The 17,684-nt window shown below is 35.8% G+C and overlaps 1 protein-coding gene across 1 annotated transcript; it reads left to right on the forward strand.

Moving 5' to 3' along the window:
* The first annotated feature begins 1,457 nt into the window (after positions 1-1,457).
* LOC144445513 (arylsulfatase B-like) lies at positions 1,458-16,726 on the forward strand. Its single transcript, XM_078135101.1, has 18 exons — positions 1,458-1,506; positions 5,562-5,618; positions 6,654-6,710; positions 7,535-7,597; positions 8,249-8,360; positions 8,835-8,886; positions 9,613-9,716; positions 10,614-10,732; positions 11,003-11,085; positions 11,444-11,545; positions 11,869-11,932; positions 12,412-12,509; positions 12,881-13,017; positions 13,687-13,745; positions 14,363-14,480; positions 14,629-14,708; positions 15,418-15,516; positions 16,044-16,726. The coding sequence occupies exons 1-18, from the start codon at positions 1,458-1,460 to the stop codon at positions 16,220-16,222; spliced, it is 1,632 nt and encodes a 543-aa protein (XP_077991227.1). The 3' UTR covers positions 16,223-16,726.
* The last annotated feature ends 958 nt before the right edge of the window (positions 16,727-17,684 follow it).

Raw genomic sequence — 17,684 nt, forward strand, 5'->3', positions numbered from 1 at the left:
ACAGATATGCTACAAAAACTAGAATGGGACACATTAGAAGTTAGAAGAAAAACTCAACGGCTCACAATCTTACACATAATCCTAAACGACAAAATAGGCATCAACTCACAAAATTACACCAGGCCCAAAATCACGCAAAGTAGAAGAACCCACAACAAACAACTTAAAATGTACCATTACACATCAACCACCTTCATCCATTCCTTCTTTCCGGAAGCCACGACATTGTGGAACAGCTTATTATTACCACAAACTACTGTTGACATTCAGTCTTGTGAGACATTCAAAGTCCACATAAGAAACCAGCACCCCACTAGGTCTATCTAAACGCCCACCACCACTATCGTCAGAACCTTCCAGTTACAGTCCCTGGTGGCCCAATTTTGGAAGTGAACACTACAAGGTATAAGGTACAAACTCATTTTTCGAGTGAAATGCTGACAGTTATTGCTATGGTAGTCATTCATGGAGAACATCGTTTGTAACTTTTCATTTATTTTAAGATAAAGGATTACAAATGACGAAAGTATCCCGACTACTGAAATGTAAAACGTTTCCAGGCAGACAGCTACAGCGTTGATATATGGAAATAAAAGAAAGCCTTCGGCGGATAAGTCGCTAGTTATCTGACGAGATGTACGAACTCTAGCACCATATTGTTAATTCCCCATTACATACATACACTCTCAGACTAGTCATCTTCAACGCTTCAAGTCGTTATTCCATTCCTTATAGTCATCAACATAGCAGCATAGAGAGAGACTACAACCACTCTCGGGTGCCTTGTTTTCTGACACCTGTTGATCACGAGTTATGAGATGTAAAATCTGTCACATACAGTACTGATCAATGAACTCTTGATTTGTAGCTATTTAATACCGTCATGATATCTCTACAACTTGTTTTTGACGTAATCATCAAAAAAGAAAGATTAGATAATTATTTATAATTATAATGTATTTGACATTTTACCAAATATACTAGATTTGGTTTTGATTTTTTAATTTTTTTTTTACTTTTTACTGACGAAGTAATACAAACACGGGTCATTTATACCCTACATGAATGTTATTGAACCCGTTTAGTCTTACTGTATATATATTTCACATGGCATGTTGCCTAACACCATCCCCACCCGCTCCACCCAACTGCTCCCTTCCCCCTTCATCAGCTTAATATTTTCTCAACATAATTTTAAAGTCTATTAGCGGCTCGTATATATACATATAATACGACACCAATCGTTCAAATGACAACCTCCATGTCATTTTCAAGTTAGTTACATGACTTGTTACTTGTCTGATGACAACAAAACCGTATTTATCATTTGATAGGCTGCCTACGATAACCCGGCCTACACGGACTCCGTAGAAGGCGGTGCTCCAGAACCGAGATATGAGGAACAGACTGGTAAAAGCAATAAGCTGAATAATCGCGAGAAGGGTATACTAGTAGTGATGATTCTGGTGTGCCTTACACTTATAATATTTGCGTTGGTGTTTGCAGGTAAGTTACTCTCGTCTGTCGATTGTCGGTCGTTTGTGATGTCATTTCACTCACTGTTCATAACTTATTGTCCCAGTATAATCAATGTAAACTAAATCTTCGGTCACAACGCCATCAAATCATTCACCTATTGTTAATTTTTTGGACATTTGTCGACTATTGTACTGTAAAGTAAACAAAATGTAATTATAATTAATTATAATTTAAATGTCAGGAAAACTTGTGACGTGATATTACCCCCCCCCCCCCCCTCTCCTTTCAAATTTATAGTCGTTGTAAGTCTTCTACAAATCGAAGTCTCGTTCTCGCTCTTATTTCAGTGCAATGGAAGAATTCGGACAACTGCGAGACTTCGTCTGACAATGAAAAAGGTAATATACCAAACAACAGATTCTTTTATCTTGTATTTCGAAGTTTAATATAATAAATTCTAAACAGTACGATGCATTTTATATTCTCGTCACATACGTGATACATCATGTATACAGACACGAACACACTCACATATATACACACACACACACACACACACACACACACACACTCATATACACCACATACACATCAGAGATCACATAATTATGTAGTTACGCATTCGAATACATATATATCACTGTTTTACTAAGTGATATTCGTGTCATAGACCAGGGGCATGAGGCAACAATTCTGATGAAATCCGAAAATGATAATGATATACAGGTAATAAAGGCCCAAGTTAGCTATTAGTCACATTTACATACTTACCTATTTATAGTATATTTTAATAAACTCATATACATGTCTACGTATTTGTTATTTTGGTTATAAGGCCAGAAATGGGATATTATATGTATATATGTACTTGTACACTCTTTTGTCTTTTAAAAAAATGAAACATTTCTAATAATCGCAGAAAACTTTATATAAATATGGAAGACTCCAAAAAAGAATAAAAGAAAAAGTATACGGAGAGACATGGTGCAAAATCGACGCTTAGTGCACTCGCGACAGCTGACGCGCTGCTTGCCATGCTCGAGCATTCCTCGCAGCAGGGACGTATAAACTATGGGAAGCCGTTCAGGCCAAAAGTATTTTTTTATTTTTGCTATAGTATTTTATATTTTTCGTACTTACAAACTAATTTTAACAGTTTATGTACTTTTATTCCATGTTCACATTATTTTAATTGAAATAAGTTTGCATTTATTTGAGAATATTGTTTTATTTTTCGCCAAACCAGAATTATTTTAAGGATTATATATAATTGAAAGTCAAAATATATTTTTTAGTTAAAGTTTTTTATTTTATTTTTTAATTTAAAAAAAAAAATTTCAACTTTTTTTTTTTTTCTTCCCAACTTTTTTTTTTTTGGCCGAGTCTGATGACCAGCGCCTGTCACGAGTACGTCGTGCTCGTGACAGGCATGTCCTTCGACATCCATTACGACGTGTTTCGGCGTCAAATACACCTTCTCATTACCTTCGAAATTGGTCGCTCAAACATTATATTAGATCTCAAAACTGTTAATTTACGTGTGATAGTATCTGTTTTGACTTCAGCCGCGTACATACATGTGTACACCGTCACGTTAAGGTTATGACCGCATGTATGATGTATTACATGATGTAGTACGTAGGACACGACACGATCCATGTGCAAAGGGTAATGGTAGTCACAGGGGCGTGTATTATTGCTTAGATTTCCGTTTTCTTAGGAAAATATCATACGAATCTTGCTGCTACAAATGTATCGATCTATAGTACTACGTATACTATAAATATACCCTGTACAGGTAGGAATATATATTCAAAAGGTTGTTATATTTAGTCTGTAGACCTGGAAAACAACAATCTATGCAATATTACACGCCCCTGTGATGGTAGTTAATCTAAAACAACTAAAGTTTGTTGCATCAATAACAATTACATTCATTATTGTGAAACTGACCAGAATTGAAATAAGATGGTACACTATAATGTGAGCGTGAGCAAAACAGCTTTAGGAACAAAAACGCGAGGAAAACGAACGCGTATTTCCAATGGGTCAGTCAGGTACTACTTCTTGTGCGAGTGCACATGTTGACGTCGACCTGCTGTATTACATATCAACCTAAACCAGCTTTTATCGCCTTGTTATCATCATCATCGTCGTCGTCGTCGTCGTCGTCGTCGTCGTCGTTGTTGTTGTTGTTGTTGTTGTTGTTGTTGTTGTTGTAAAGATTCAGTTTACTTCATCGTACATTGTAGTATACATTCTCTCTGAGTACACATGCATATATCATGAAAAGTTGAGAACAACACGTCTACTAGACTGTCGACAGTCGCTCGCGCCTTTTTTTCCTACGTTTTATCTAAACTCCGGTCCGGCGCAACACTAGTATAATTGCAAATTGATTTCGAGGGCCGAATTGCTCGATCACTCGGGCCTTCGGCCCTCGATATCAGTTTGCGATTAGACTAGTGTTGCGCCGGATCGGAGTTTAGATAAAACGTAGGGGGGGAAAGGCGCGAGCGACTGTCGACAGTCTGCACGTCTACGTATGTAATACAGCAGGTCGACGTCAACATGTGCGCTCGTACTAGAAGTACCTGACTGACCGTTTGGAAATACCTTTACCCGTTGCACATGGATCGTAAAAAACAGATACTATCACACGTAAATTAAGAGTGTTGAGATCTGATATAATGTTTGAGCGATCAATTTCGAAGGTAATAGAACGTGTACGTAATGCCATGGATGTCAAAGGTCACGCCTCGTACTCGTGACAGGCGCCGGGTACAAGCACGACGTGTTCTGCACCGGCGCCTGTCAGCAGACTCGGCCAAAAAAAAAAAGTTGAGAGAAAAAAAAAAAAGTTGAATTTTTTTTTTAAAATTAAAAGAATAAAATAAAATAACTTTAACTTTGACTTTCAATTATATATAATCCTTTAAAAAATTCTGGTTTGACGAAAAATAAAACAACATTCTCAAATAAATGAAAACTTATTTCAATTAAAATAATGTAACCATGGAATAAAAGTACATAAACGGTTAAAATTAGTTTGTAAGTACGAAAAATATAAAATACTATAGCTAAAATAAAATAATACTTTTGGCCTGAACGGCTTCCCATAATAAACAGCGCGATTCGATCGAGTTAAATCATATGTATTTCTCTCTGTATTATAATTATATTCCAGCGCGATTCGATCGAGTTCAATATATGTATTTCTCTGTGTATAATCATAATTAGATATTAAATATCGATTCAAGATACTGAAATAATTATAAACAAGAACTTGACGGAACTTTGTTATATTGTCTTTATTCATGTTATTAAATATTGTTATAGACACCAGAAGTGTTGCCTCATGCCCTTGCATAGACGAGCTATTTTCGAAAAGTCTGATCAGTAATATAAAGCATAATCCCCACTTTTGGGGCTTTCAGACGTAAACTGATGTTTAATTGCAGGGGTGCTCAATTCCGATACAACCCTCGCTTCGGGGATTCATAAATTATTTTGTGTATATTTAAATGCTTTTATTTGTTCATGTGTGTATTTGTCAGTTCGTCTTTTTAAAGTCTTACTTGTTTTAAAATGTTGTTTTTTATGTATAAGCTTAGTTTTTATCTATGGGATGTTTATGAGCGTTTTTGCGTTCTTTTCTCTCCCGAAATAAAGTTTAATAAATAATAAATAATAATAATAATAATAATAATAATAATAATAATAATAATAATAATAATAATAATAATAATGATGATGATGATGATAAACACATAAAACTTAGTGACTGCTAGATCATATTCATCGAATATTACTAGTATCCAGTCACAACGCTGTCACTCATTCTGTCAAAAATGTTAATAAAATGATTTTAATGAGTACCTAGTTCCTAACGCGATGCACTTTATCGCTGTACAAAACCAAACATCACACATGATGATAGTCGAGAGTTTCTATATACATATACTTGCTATTGGTCAAGATGTTGTCATAGTAACAGTGTGTAGAATCAAGTATGTACATTTCACACATATCAATTAAATCAATCATCAATATGTTTAATTCTCGTGTTTTCTCGTTTGTAGTGGTTCTTTCTACAAGCAAACCAAAGACGACATCACAAATACCAACAGAAGGTCAAGGTAATGAAATTGATTTGCTTGAAGTGTATAAACTTTTCCATTTACATATTCGCCATGATCCAGTTGTATTTTTCAAAGTATCTACTTCGACAACAAGAGGATATAGATTGAAATGATTTAAAGACAGATCCAGATTGGATATACCAAAATATTTTTTCAGTCGACATGTTGTAAACATTTGGAAGTTTACCAGAAAGGGTTATTGTTATTACTACACCAATTAAATCATTGTAATTACTTAGTAATTATTTTAATCCAGATTGGATATACGTAAATATTTTTTCCAGTCAATATGTCGTAGACATTTGGAACAGTTTGCCAGAAAGGGTTATTGTGACTACAATAAAGGCATTCATTTATTGTATAGAACTACCCTTGCCAAATGATACGTCCTTTTGACCAATTTCGGCGTATTGATGTGACTTGTTATCAAGTGTACATACACACGTTAAAAATATTCCTTTTCAGATCTGGCATCTGGTTTTAATACGTATCTACACATGTAGTATTGAATCCTGGACAGGTACATTCTACACAGGATATAGAGTCCAAGTTTAGGTCTACGCAAAATTTGAAATTTTACCTCTCAATATTAGCATACAAGTTACATAAATTGGACGTCTTGCAAATATTAGATAGAAAAGAAACATCACTCAGTAAAACACCTTTAGAAACCTTTAGAATGTTTTACCCCCACTTTTGACCAATTGAGATACTGTCTAGAGCAATGAAAAAAGTCAATATGGCAGCTACTTTAGAACGTTTTTGTTATTTGTTCTGTATGCAGTTCTCCCTCTACGTTCTGTAGAAATATAATATTAAAAAGTAAATGAATCGTTGTTAAAGGCATGAGTGCTTATTAATTTCCACTTTGCAATGGTGTCAAAATGAGATAGACTTTAGTCATCAAGTTGGCATGTGACTACTTATTCCCAGCAATGAAGGTTATTTGTGTAGAATCAAGTATGTACATTTCACACATATCAATTAAATCAATCATCAATATGTTTAATTCTCGTGTTTTCTCGTTTGTAGTGGTTCTTTCTACAAGCAAACCAAAGACGACACCACAAATACCAACAGAAGGTCAAGGTAATGAAATCGATTCTTGTACTTGCATATTTATACTTTACACATCACTCTGTTGCTGTCGTTAATTCTGTTCAACGTTGTGTTGACAGTTTTCCATTCAAGTAACATAAACACCGTACGTATTATTTCACATGAGATCAGCTTTTTAATTCGTTTCAGTCTGAAATCACTAATCGCAAATAAAGCCTCTTTTAGACTATTTGAACATTACAATAAAGTCCAACCCTCGTGAAAATATTAGAATTTGAAAATAAACTGAAAAATACTTTAAAAACTATGGAAATTCAAATTCACTCAATGCACTAACAAGCCACTGTACAGAATCCGTCAAAATATTTCCTCTTTGATAAAATGCAATATAAATTATATGAGTAACCTCGTGGGATAGAAACCACTGTGTTCGAGGCGAAGTAACTTGTTATGTTACATAACATGATATAACCTCACTTTGTTTCAATAGAAAGGCCACCAAATGTGATGGTCTGATGTCTATTGTATGGAGAAACAAAGTGATGTTATCTCCACACTGTACAATGAATGTCCAACACTTTCATCTACAGAAGAAGACCAAGATAGAAGAATTTTGCTAAATAGTATTTTTAATCTAAACCAAGAGACTAGAGCTAAAAAACTATAATTTTGAAATTCTGCTATTTGACTTTATTTATATGTTGTCATGGATGTGTCCAACTCTATACGTACTGAATTCATATTCAGTACTGTCAAACTCAAGTACATGCATTGTATTGAATAGGTAAAGGTGAAGAACTTTGTCTATAATCTGTATTTAATTCGTTTCATTCTTTTTTACCCCGGTAATACAGATAGAAGGTGTGGAAATCTGGACAAGCCACCACACATTGTCCTCGTGTTAAGTGATGACCTAGGTAAGTTCATACTCATTGATCCATAATGCAGTGCTCTCTTAGCGAACATTATCATCGTTACAGCATTCTACATTATGTACATACGCTGGTTGTCGTGTAATAGAATAACAGACACTGATATAGCGAAATGACAGATACCACTTCTATAGCGAAATGATAAATACTTATTACGTCACTTCTATAGAGGAATGATACATACTAATGACGTTACTCCTCCTGTAGAGGAATGACCAATATGACGTCACTAATTTAAAGAAATGACTATTCTGACGGTATCTCTCTTCGTGTGCAGGAAAAAAAAGAAAATAATAATGACGTAATTCGTCATGTACAAAAATTGAGATACATTGATGACGACATTCGTCATGTACAAAAAGTGATACATTGATGACGTCACTAGTTTTGTCAGTACTAATTTTATCACTGCTGTAACTCAGACAAGAACACAGATAATTTCCTTGTCTGTGGTGTAAACAAAAATCAGACATTTATACGTTGTGTCCTATCATCCATCACCACAACCAATGAAAGGTATAGCTTCATTTACAGATAAACAGACACTCATTCAATATGCTGTGAAACTGAACAATACAAGCACACACAAATTCCATGTTCCATGACACTGCCGCTGTTTACTGTGTGCTTTTGTAGGATGGAATGACGTTGGTTATAATAACGAACGAATGAAAACACCAGTAATAGATGCCCTTGCCAAAAATGGTGTCATCTTCGATAATATGTATTCACAACCAGCATGCACACCGTAAGTATTCATTTGTTCCTGAATGCATATTTATTTACACGTATGTATGTATGTATGTATGTATGTATGTATGTATGTATGTATGTATGTATGTATGTGTGTGTGTGTGTATGTATGTATGTATGTATGTATGTATGTATGTATGTATGTATGTATGTATGTATGTATGTATGCATGCATGCACGTTTGTGTGTGTGTGTGGGGGGGGTGTATGTCTTGCCTTCGCGCGTCAACACTGTCTGCCATTGCAGGTGATTGTGTGCCTGATCAAGTGTCTATGTGTATATGATGTGACGATACATCATCATCATCATCATCATCATCATCATCATCATCATCATCATCATCATCATCATGTGTTGGTGACGGATAAATAAATCCTGCTATAAGTGGAAATTTGACGCCTTGTAATTCTCGCATGGTTGTTTCAGCCCCTCGTTTATACATGTCTTATAACTTTACTCTTGGCTACAGGTCAAGAGCTGCTATATTAACCGGACGATATCCAGCCAATGTGGGTCTTCAGGTATGTTAGATCAACATCTATGGTTGGATACACAATGTAAAATCTATATTTTATCATTCTTAGCATGGATGGAAAACTTGAAAAATGTCTTAAGGGGAGGGATAGGAAGAATTCAGTAATTACAAGGGGGCGGAGTAATTAGGAGGTGACATTTTACAAATCGATTCTTGGGGAGGGAGGTATGTCAGAAAAAAGGAATTGGGAAAGGGCCATATGTACTTTCACTCACAATGTTATCCAATATTATCTAATTTTGCGGTTTTTGTGATTTATGGGCATGACTCCACCGGTTCCACATTCCACAGCTGCACCCTCCCACCGCTACCACCATTACAACGTTATATCAGAACTTAGCAGTCAAATTGCTGCTGACAAACATGCAGTGAATCAATTGTTGGTTTTTCAGCAGGGAGGAGGGTGGTCAAGTCCACTTTTTAGAAAACAGAATCGGGGGAGGGGGTCACATTTACTCCAGTCCTCCCTCAGTGACTACTGAAGGTTCTGCCTTAGTAAAGAGGGGTGGAGAAATATTTTCTTTGTTTAACCCTGATAATGCTTTATTTAGAAGATCCTTAAATCGTACAACGCCATGATATTTCTCATAATGCACAAGACAAGGATGTGTTGGTTTTGTCAAATGTTTGAATGGGAGAACAAATAACAACGTTCATAACGTTTACATATAGACGTAGGAAGTCTAAATAACTATCCTTTCCCCTTATATAGCATCTTGTTATCGAAGAAATGCAGCCTTTTGCCCTACCCTTAAACTATACAATGCTGTCTGTTAAGCTGAAAGAACTGGGATACATGAATCACATGGTTGGAAAGTAAGTCGGCACAATCCCTTTAAGCGGAACGCCACTCCAGGCAATAAAGCTATTTTTTTTTTATAAACTTTGGGTTCTGGAGAATACTGCAACAGTGGACCACAGTGAGAACAGTGAAGGTGAACTAGGGTTTCAATTTGGGGTTTCTGGGTAATCGCGGAAAATTAATTTATTTGTATTTCCTCGAGTGGCGTGCTCCTCTGATTTCGTATGCGTCTTACATTTGTCTGGGAATCTTCAATCGATTCTCAGTTAAAGAAATCAACATTTAAAAAACGAGAGGTCGTCGTGCAAGTCTTTGAAATAGAGGTGAAAATGACATCAAAATTAAGCCATGCTAGAATCCAACAAGGCCACTAAGTATTGTGTTAACTCTATGGGGAAAATAAACTAGGTGATAGATTTCTAAATAATTAGACGGTGAACCCGACATTTCTTTGAGTGTTATCGTTTCAACACGATCAGAAACAAGCTTTGCTTGGGGAGGCACGTTTTAAGGACTTTGATTTAGAGGAAAATTCTACCACCGTATACCTAAAGGGTAAGCTATGTCAGTTGCAGTCTCATCTCATTGAGATGTAACCACATAGGTTCACTGTGTAGTATTACATGTTATGACTTCACAAGTTATCTGCATTCTTTAACAGGTGAATGGATACGTGGAATATTTTGAAATAACAAATGAGGCAATTTACATGGGTGTAGACATCTTTACGTGCTAAAATTCAAACTCTTCTTTAAAATTCCTTTTTTGATATTTATTATATCTGTTTCTTGTCAAATGATATGCTAAACATTTATCCAACCACAAATTATAAGTTTTAAGCTTTGTGGGCCAGAATTAGATCTATCTATATAAAACAATGGTGTACTAGTATATTTTATTTGTTATTGTAGGTGGCATCTTGGTTACTGCAATTGGAAATACACTCCACTATGGCGTGGCTTCGATTCCTTCTACGGTGTTCTCAATGGTTTTCTGTCAGATTACTTCAGTCATATCACCAATTCACCATGTAAGTTATAACTTTAACGCTAACAATTTGTGCTAAACTGTGCTGATTCAAAACAGTCCGTCATCGAAAGTAAAGTTTAAACGTTCATCTTGTGACTATGACGCTCCTGGGTAAATGTATCGGATGTAAATCGTTGTACTTATGCTGTTTGTGTATTCCTATTACATGTTGTAAATGTTCACACATCTTGTAAAACCCTAGTAACTCATCGTAACTTACTTTTCTTTATGATGGTGGTTCATATACACTCTTTGTTGGCTTTGTCTTTAGTTTTTGGACCAAAGGAGGGCGTAGGACTAGATTTTCGTGATAATACAGGCGCTGTGCTTCATGAAAATGGAACTCACGCTACGGTAAGTAGATATAATTAATGGTGGATATTAAATATTAAATATTAATCTAAAACACAACAACTGACTTTGACATTATTGATGCTTATTGGTGATTTTTTTTAAATTGAGGTCGAATTCGAAAGTATTACAATTGTTTGATGATTTCTTTCTGATGAGCTGAACAATGTAGACACTCCTGGGAGACACTAGACACTATGAGATAATGATTTAATTAGGGTGTGGGGGGGGGGAGTAAATGGAATCATATGGGTTAACTTACATACTGTGTATGAATAAGTCCAAGAGGTCCGATTGGAAAATATGACAGAAGTTTAAATATGATGAATTGATGCTAAAGTAAATAGTACTTTTTTCTCAGTTCTTGTTTACCGAGAGAGCACAAATGGTTATTGAGAAGCACAACCCAGTTGTACCTCTGTTCCTGTACTTGCCGTTTCTGTTACCACATGGACCAATACAGGTAAGCATTGATCATTGCCTTGTTACTTGTAGTGTTGACCGATACACAGTGAATACAGGTAAGCATTGGCTAGTATGGTAATGGTAACGATTTAGCCTAGTGATTGATTACCACATAGACCAATAAGACTTACAGGTAAACAATGACCTTTGATGCTATCATATCATGGGCCACCTACATGACTGGGTTTGTTTTCACTTTCACCCGACAAACGGTATCAGCGAATATAGTGTGAGCAGAAACATATTCGACGGTAGATAGTTGCATTGAAGTGGCACATTTATTACATTATGTACTAGATAATGATGTACATTTTCTTGTAGCCTCCTCCAGGATTCGAAGAATCTGCCGAGGGAATAAATAACACACTGAGACGACCGTATGCTGGTAAGAAGGATAGCCAATGCCAAGATATGTTCATTATCTGACAGCATCAGAGAAAATGAGGCTAGCTTCGTCCAAGTCATGTCATATCATCATTTGTCAAATAATCAAATGATAAGTTTTAGACGAGACCATAAATCTGCTGTCGTTCATGACCCCATTTACCTAATTCAAGGAATGGGGTGAGGAGGAGTTTGGGAGGGGTCATCGTCAACACCTTTCGTTACTTAGGTCTTAGTCACGCCTCACGCAATGACATGGAGTATCTAGTGGTGGTCTGAGATTACATGTAAATGTATATGGATTGAAAGTTCATGTTGTCGATGATGTTAAACAATTTGTGTTATGTTTTAGCTTTAAAGTAATACATCATAACGTGACTATGTACAATACCAAAGCATGCCTACTGTGGGGGTTTCCTATACTTGTCATGATTTGTTGGACGTGTGTATACTAAAGAAGTATTTGGGTTTGATTTGTAGAGGTTATGGGCGCCCTGGACGAAGCTATTGGAAATGTTACACAGACGTTGAAAGATAAAGGAATGTGGGACGACACCCTCTTTATATTCCAAAGTGATGTAAGTACGGATAAGTAACTTAATCGTCGAATACTCGTTGAAATAACAAAGTGGTGGAAAATAAAATCACATATCTACAAAACTTAAACGAGAGAATTTTGATATATATATATTCTCTATTGGTGGGAGACTCGTTTTTGAAATGATTGGCAAGGATAACAAACATATGTGAAACCATAGTAGACCCTCGACACGAAACTAATAACGACCCTGGGAAAAGAAAGCATAACGCGTACGTTTACAAGTGTCCCTTGCAGGCACGGTCACCACGTATTCACTTGTAAGTTGGTGTTTGTAGATATTTTGATCGAAGCAGGAATGATACAGTGTATAATCCAGGAACCAATGAGAGTTGTTTTCTTCATTGATAGAACGGTGGCGACATAGCGTTCGGCGGCAGTAATTATCCATTACGGGGAAATAAGGCCACACTGTGGGAAGGCGGCATTAGAGTACCATCCTTTGCACATGGAAGTATGTTAGAGAAAACCAAATACGTCAACCACGAGTAAGTTTATGATTGATATCGTCTCATTTCAATGGAGAGTGGTTATCGTTCTCGGTGAAAGAGTGTTGAGAAAATATGTAAATTGTGAGCAAGTCGATAATTCCATGAAAATAAATGAAATGGTGAAAATTGCACAGTTTAAGAATTGCAACACCCTTAGTAGTTTTTTGCAGCTATAGAAGCTGTTGAAGTCGGACTGGCCAACTATTAGAAACTGTGATCATGCTATTTATTCACACTAGTAGTAGTACTACTACTTATTGCCTTTGTCTTGCCATTATTATTACTTAAGTGATGTTGTTTATGAAATTTTTTTTAAATGAAGAAAAGAGACGTTTGCAAAAATACAATAATTTGAGTGATTAACTTTCAACAGAATAGTTTCATGCCATTGGTGAAATTAAGAATATCTTAGTAAATAATGTTAATAAAATGAAAAATAATAATAAACTGAACGTGAGTTGGGAAATCGTATATATGATATGAAAAAGTATAAATAATAATATTTGATTTTCAGTTATTAGACCTGATAACCTTTGTATACGACTTTGATTTTCACTAATTCAAGAAAATATATCCACCTGATGAAAGTTACAATGATAATTCGCATAGTATTTAGCACTAGTTACGGCAATCTCCAGTAAATGTGTTTGTTTTTTGTCTCTGTAGATTGATGCACGTAAGTGATTGGTTTCCAACGTTACTGAAGCTCGCAGGTGGAACACCTGGTAAGTAAGCAAAGCAGACCTTGACTATATGTATTATGTTGATATATGGATGGAAGGATGGATGCATGGATGGATGTAACGGACACAGAGACACAGACAGACGTACCGGTTGAACGTCTAGCCAGATATGGACTGGAGGACGGGCACATGCACCATAGAGACACACAGGGACACTTGTATGTGCATAGCTATACGGACAGACAGCAAACTTGCTATGCTTACCCATTTTGTTGTGTTGCATATAGACTATTTAAAAAAAAGTTATTTACTGTCATCACTAACTATTTTACGAAAGTTGGCTGATTAATCCCCCCCCCCCCCCGCGCATCCTAATTCCCATAGATGGGTATATGGGGAAGGTATATGAGTATATGGGGGAGGATCCACTGGGAAGAGATGTTTTGTGCGATCTTCAGGTCTGAGAAAGTGTATACTTTTCGTCATGAGCAGGCATAACAACACATGTTGATATCCTATGTGCCAGTCGATAACAATTCCGTGTTACTCAGATTAATGAATATATTGGTACGAGTAGATTAATGGTTTACATTTCGGGTCTTGTGTCTGTTGCACAGTCTGAATGCAAGTCCTTTTTAAACTTTGTCCTTGATCTGCAGACCCTGACTTAGATGGTATCGACCAATGGGATACTATGTGTCGAGGTGACCCGTCAAAACGTACTGAAATCTTACATCATTTAGATACACATGAAGCCACCCCTGCTGCTGCTTTAAGGTCAGTCCTGCCATCCATACCTGGCTGTTACATTGTAATTTGTGGTGAATAAGGTCGTGTCGTTATGTTGATAAAATTGTTCTTGTGGACGATCTTACAATATTGCATTTCACCTTTCTCACGATACCATATTTTCATTCATTTCCAGAATGGGTGATTACAAGTATTTTGAGGGATACTTCAATTTGGTTCCACAACGTATAGTTATTAATGCTCAACATCCTTTCGGTCAGTCTCCACGTATACGTTATACTTATTTTTAAATCTATGAACGAAACTGTGTGACTTCCCACCCACATGATCGCAATCATTCACACATAAACTTGTTTCATTACATAATCAATATAAGTAACCATATAACTACTAACACAGAGTCGTTGCATTATGTATATAGTACGTTTAACTGATGTTTTAAAACATGTGTAAAATATAGCAAATTCAAGTTTTAAATGTCAAATGTGTAGGCTTACAAATACACAGAAAGTAAAACACGTAACCGCACATGGTCGTGTTGTTCAAAGTGTAAGTGCGCATGATCTAAAGCATGCAATAGCTTGCTAGTAAACCAACAACGCTTAGCAACGCTTCAGAACGTATACGCATGCGTATTACGTTCTGAAGCGTTGCTAGGTAAACCCAGTTCTCGAACATTGCGAGAGTCCATCTTACATTATAATAGAAAGTATAGTAATAGATACATGTGACAAGCATGCGTGAGATCTTCATTGCTTGATACTGCTTGTATTTTAATGGATGATCGAGAACGTTTCAGGTTTTCTTGATTTATCACAAAGTTTTTTTCTTATTTCTAAATCTACCGATTTAACACTTTAGTTGCCAAAGTATGCCTTGAAGTCTTAACTCGTTTAGACAGAATGTATACATGATGATACATGGTGTTTGTTATTTTCATCGTGACAAATTCTTGCCATTCCAGATGACTGGTTTCGCCCCCCTGAGGATCCAAGTGCCTATGTCCCGAATGGTACTTTATATCAAGAGAACATTAACAATACATTTCTCTTCAATATAAAAGGTGCGTTGTCATGAACGACTATGATTTTGATTATTGTAGTCTGACAGAATGAAATGATCAGCTCTATGCCTAGTACAGAAACACGTTTTAGAGAACAAGGTCTACAAAACATGGTCAATAATTTGTTTGTCTTCTGTAGTCTAAGTTATATCATAGACGTTGGAGACTTGACGTCGATGATTACAAACAGGATGTATATTGATATATTCATCATCTCACCACTTTTCTTGAAAATATCTTCATCACTGAAACGATTTAACCCCCCCCCCTCCCCACACGCGATAATCTATATTCATTTTTAATCAATTTTGCTGATATTGGTTTTCTCTCTCTTGCTGGATGAACCTGTGTCATGTTGATTCCCTAGTCACGTGTCAACATGTTTATGAGTACGCATACTAGTTTAGCCAACACCCATCCGAATCTTTTCCTTCAAAAGGTTAAAAGTCACCTATTTCGCACATTTTTGTACATTATCAAACCTTTTCCTGGTTGAATCATGAATTTATAACGACTCTCTCCCATAGATGACGAGTATGAGACAAACAACCTAGTAGATGATCCAGCAATGCAGGACAAGCTGCAAGAAATGAAGGATCGACTCCAATACTATAAGGATAACATGGCTCCGTTATATTTTCCTGATGATGTCGAAGAGAGCAACCCCATATACAGTAACGGTGTATGGACACCTGGATTTTGTTAACAATTACAACGCTGAGGGCGCACTCACAATGTCACGGACTACAACATGTAATGCGTTGAGCGTCTAAATTTGAGCCCAAGAAAGTTCTAATCTTTGCACACTCTTCGAGGGTAAGAAGTGTACTCTCCATTATTTCCCTGTTTTCGGTTTTGTATTTTCATGTTATTGCCATATTGGTGGTTGGCCATTCATATAATATTCAAGGTTATCGTTAATCAAGAACTCTACGTACAATCATGACAATTACTTCTTGGTAAAATTCAAACATATAATTTCAAATGTATGTGTGATGTGTTACATATTATAATCATAATATATATATTGTAATGTTGATATAAGCAATATGCCTTTCTTTTTCACTCTCGGAAAAATAACCAAGACCATAACTCTGTATCCATTTTCTCTAACTCACAATAATATAACGAAATCTAAGGAGTGACATTCTTCTACTTTTATCAAATCTGAATACATCTGCCATGAATTTTAGAGCACAAGGATTAAGGATCAGGAGTATTGTTGGCAATGCGATGTTAAAGATTCTTTCATTGTATGTATTTAACAGTTTTAAATAAACACTTTTTTTACTAACAGAATATGGGTATTATTTTTTCAATGTGACTCATCTTGACTTGTCAAGGTATATTTAAGTTCGTTTCCATTCCGACCATCAAAGCCCCACCCCCTCCCCCACCTTTTCATTTAGAAGATGTGTCACTCTATATACGACATCCACACTGTGATTTAATATATTGATCCATTCTTACATTTTACATAAAATGTCAATATCAAGTCTTATTTTTTAAGACTTAAATCATTTAATCACTTGTGGACCCCCCCATTTCATAAATCATAACTGATCGCTTTTCAGGGCAGTGTCAATTTAATCATAAAGAAACAAAATGTAATCCTAACAATTCGAGTGTAAGTGGTCCTCACACCTTAAACAGCGCCATCACTCAGCCTTGTATTTAATTGCTCATCCAGCAATATCTACAGTATTCACAGAGAAGTGTGCTAGGGGCAATACAATATTTTCTGGGTTGCACCAGGGACTACCATTGTCAAAGATTTTGATCAGTAATTACCAATTTATGTGCAAACACAAGAAGTCAGTATTCTGAAAATAAATTAAAAGGACAAGTTTTAATACTTCCTAGTAAATTATTCTTCACTTCCTCTTTTACAGCTTGAAATTCAGTACAAAGTATTCTTCCTTTGTAATACATACAGCCTACAGCCGTTGAGGGCGCTATCTGAATATCTTGTGTCTTATGTTCCAGTGTATATAATGGGCCACTCAAAAACAACATAACCATATTCATTTTCTTTTAAACATGATTTTATTAAAATATGCACTAAAATAAAAAATAAATTATTTCAAGATCTTATACCAATTTATTAGTACTTATCACATTTAAAATTCAGAGTCATTTGATTACTTCAAAATTTCAAAATCCTCAAC

The sequence above is a fragment of the Glandiceps talaboti genome, chromosome 2 (genome assembly GCF_964340395.1).
Source record: "Glandiceps talaboti chromosome 2, keGlaTala1.1, whole genome shotgun sequence".
NCBI lineage: Eukaryota > Metazoa > Hemichordata > Enteropneusta > Spengelidae > Glandiceps > Glandiceps talaboti.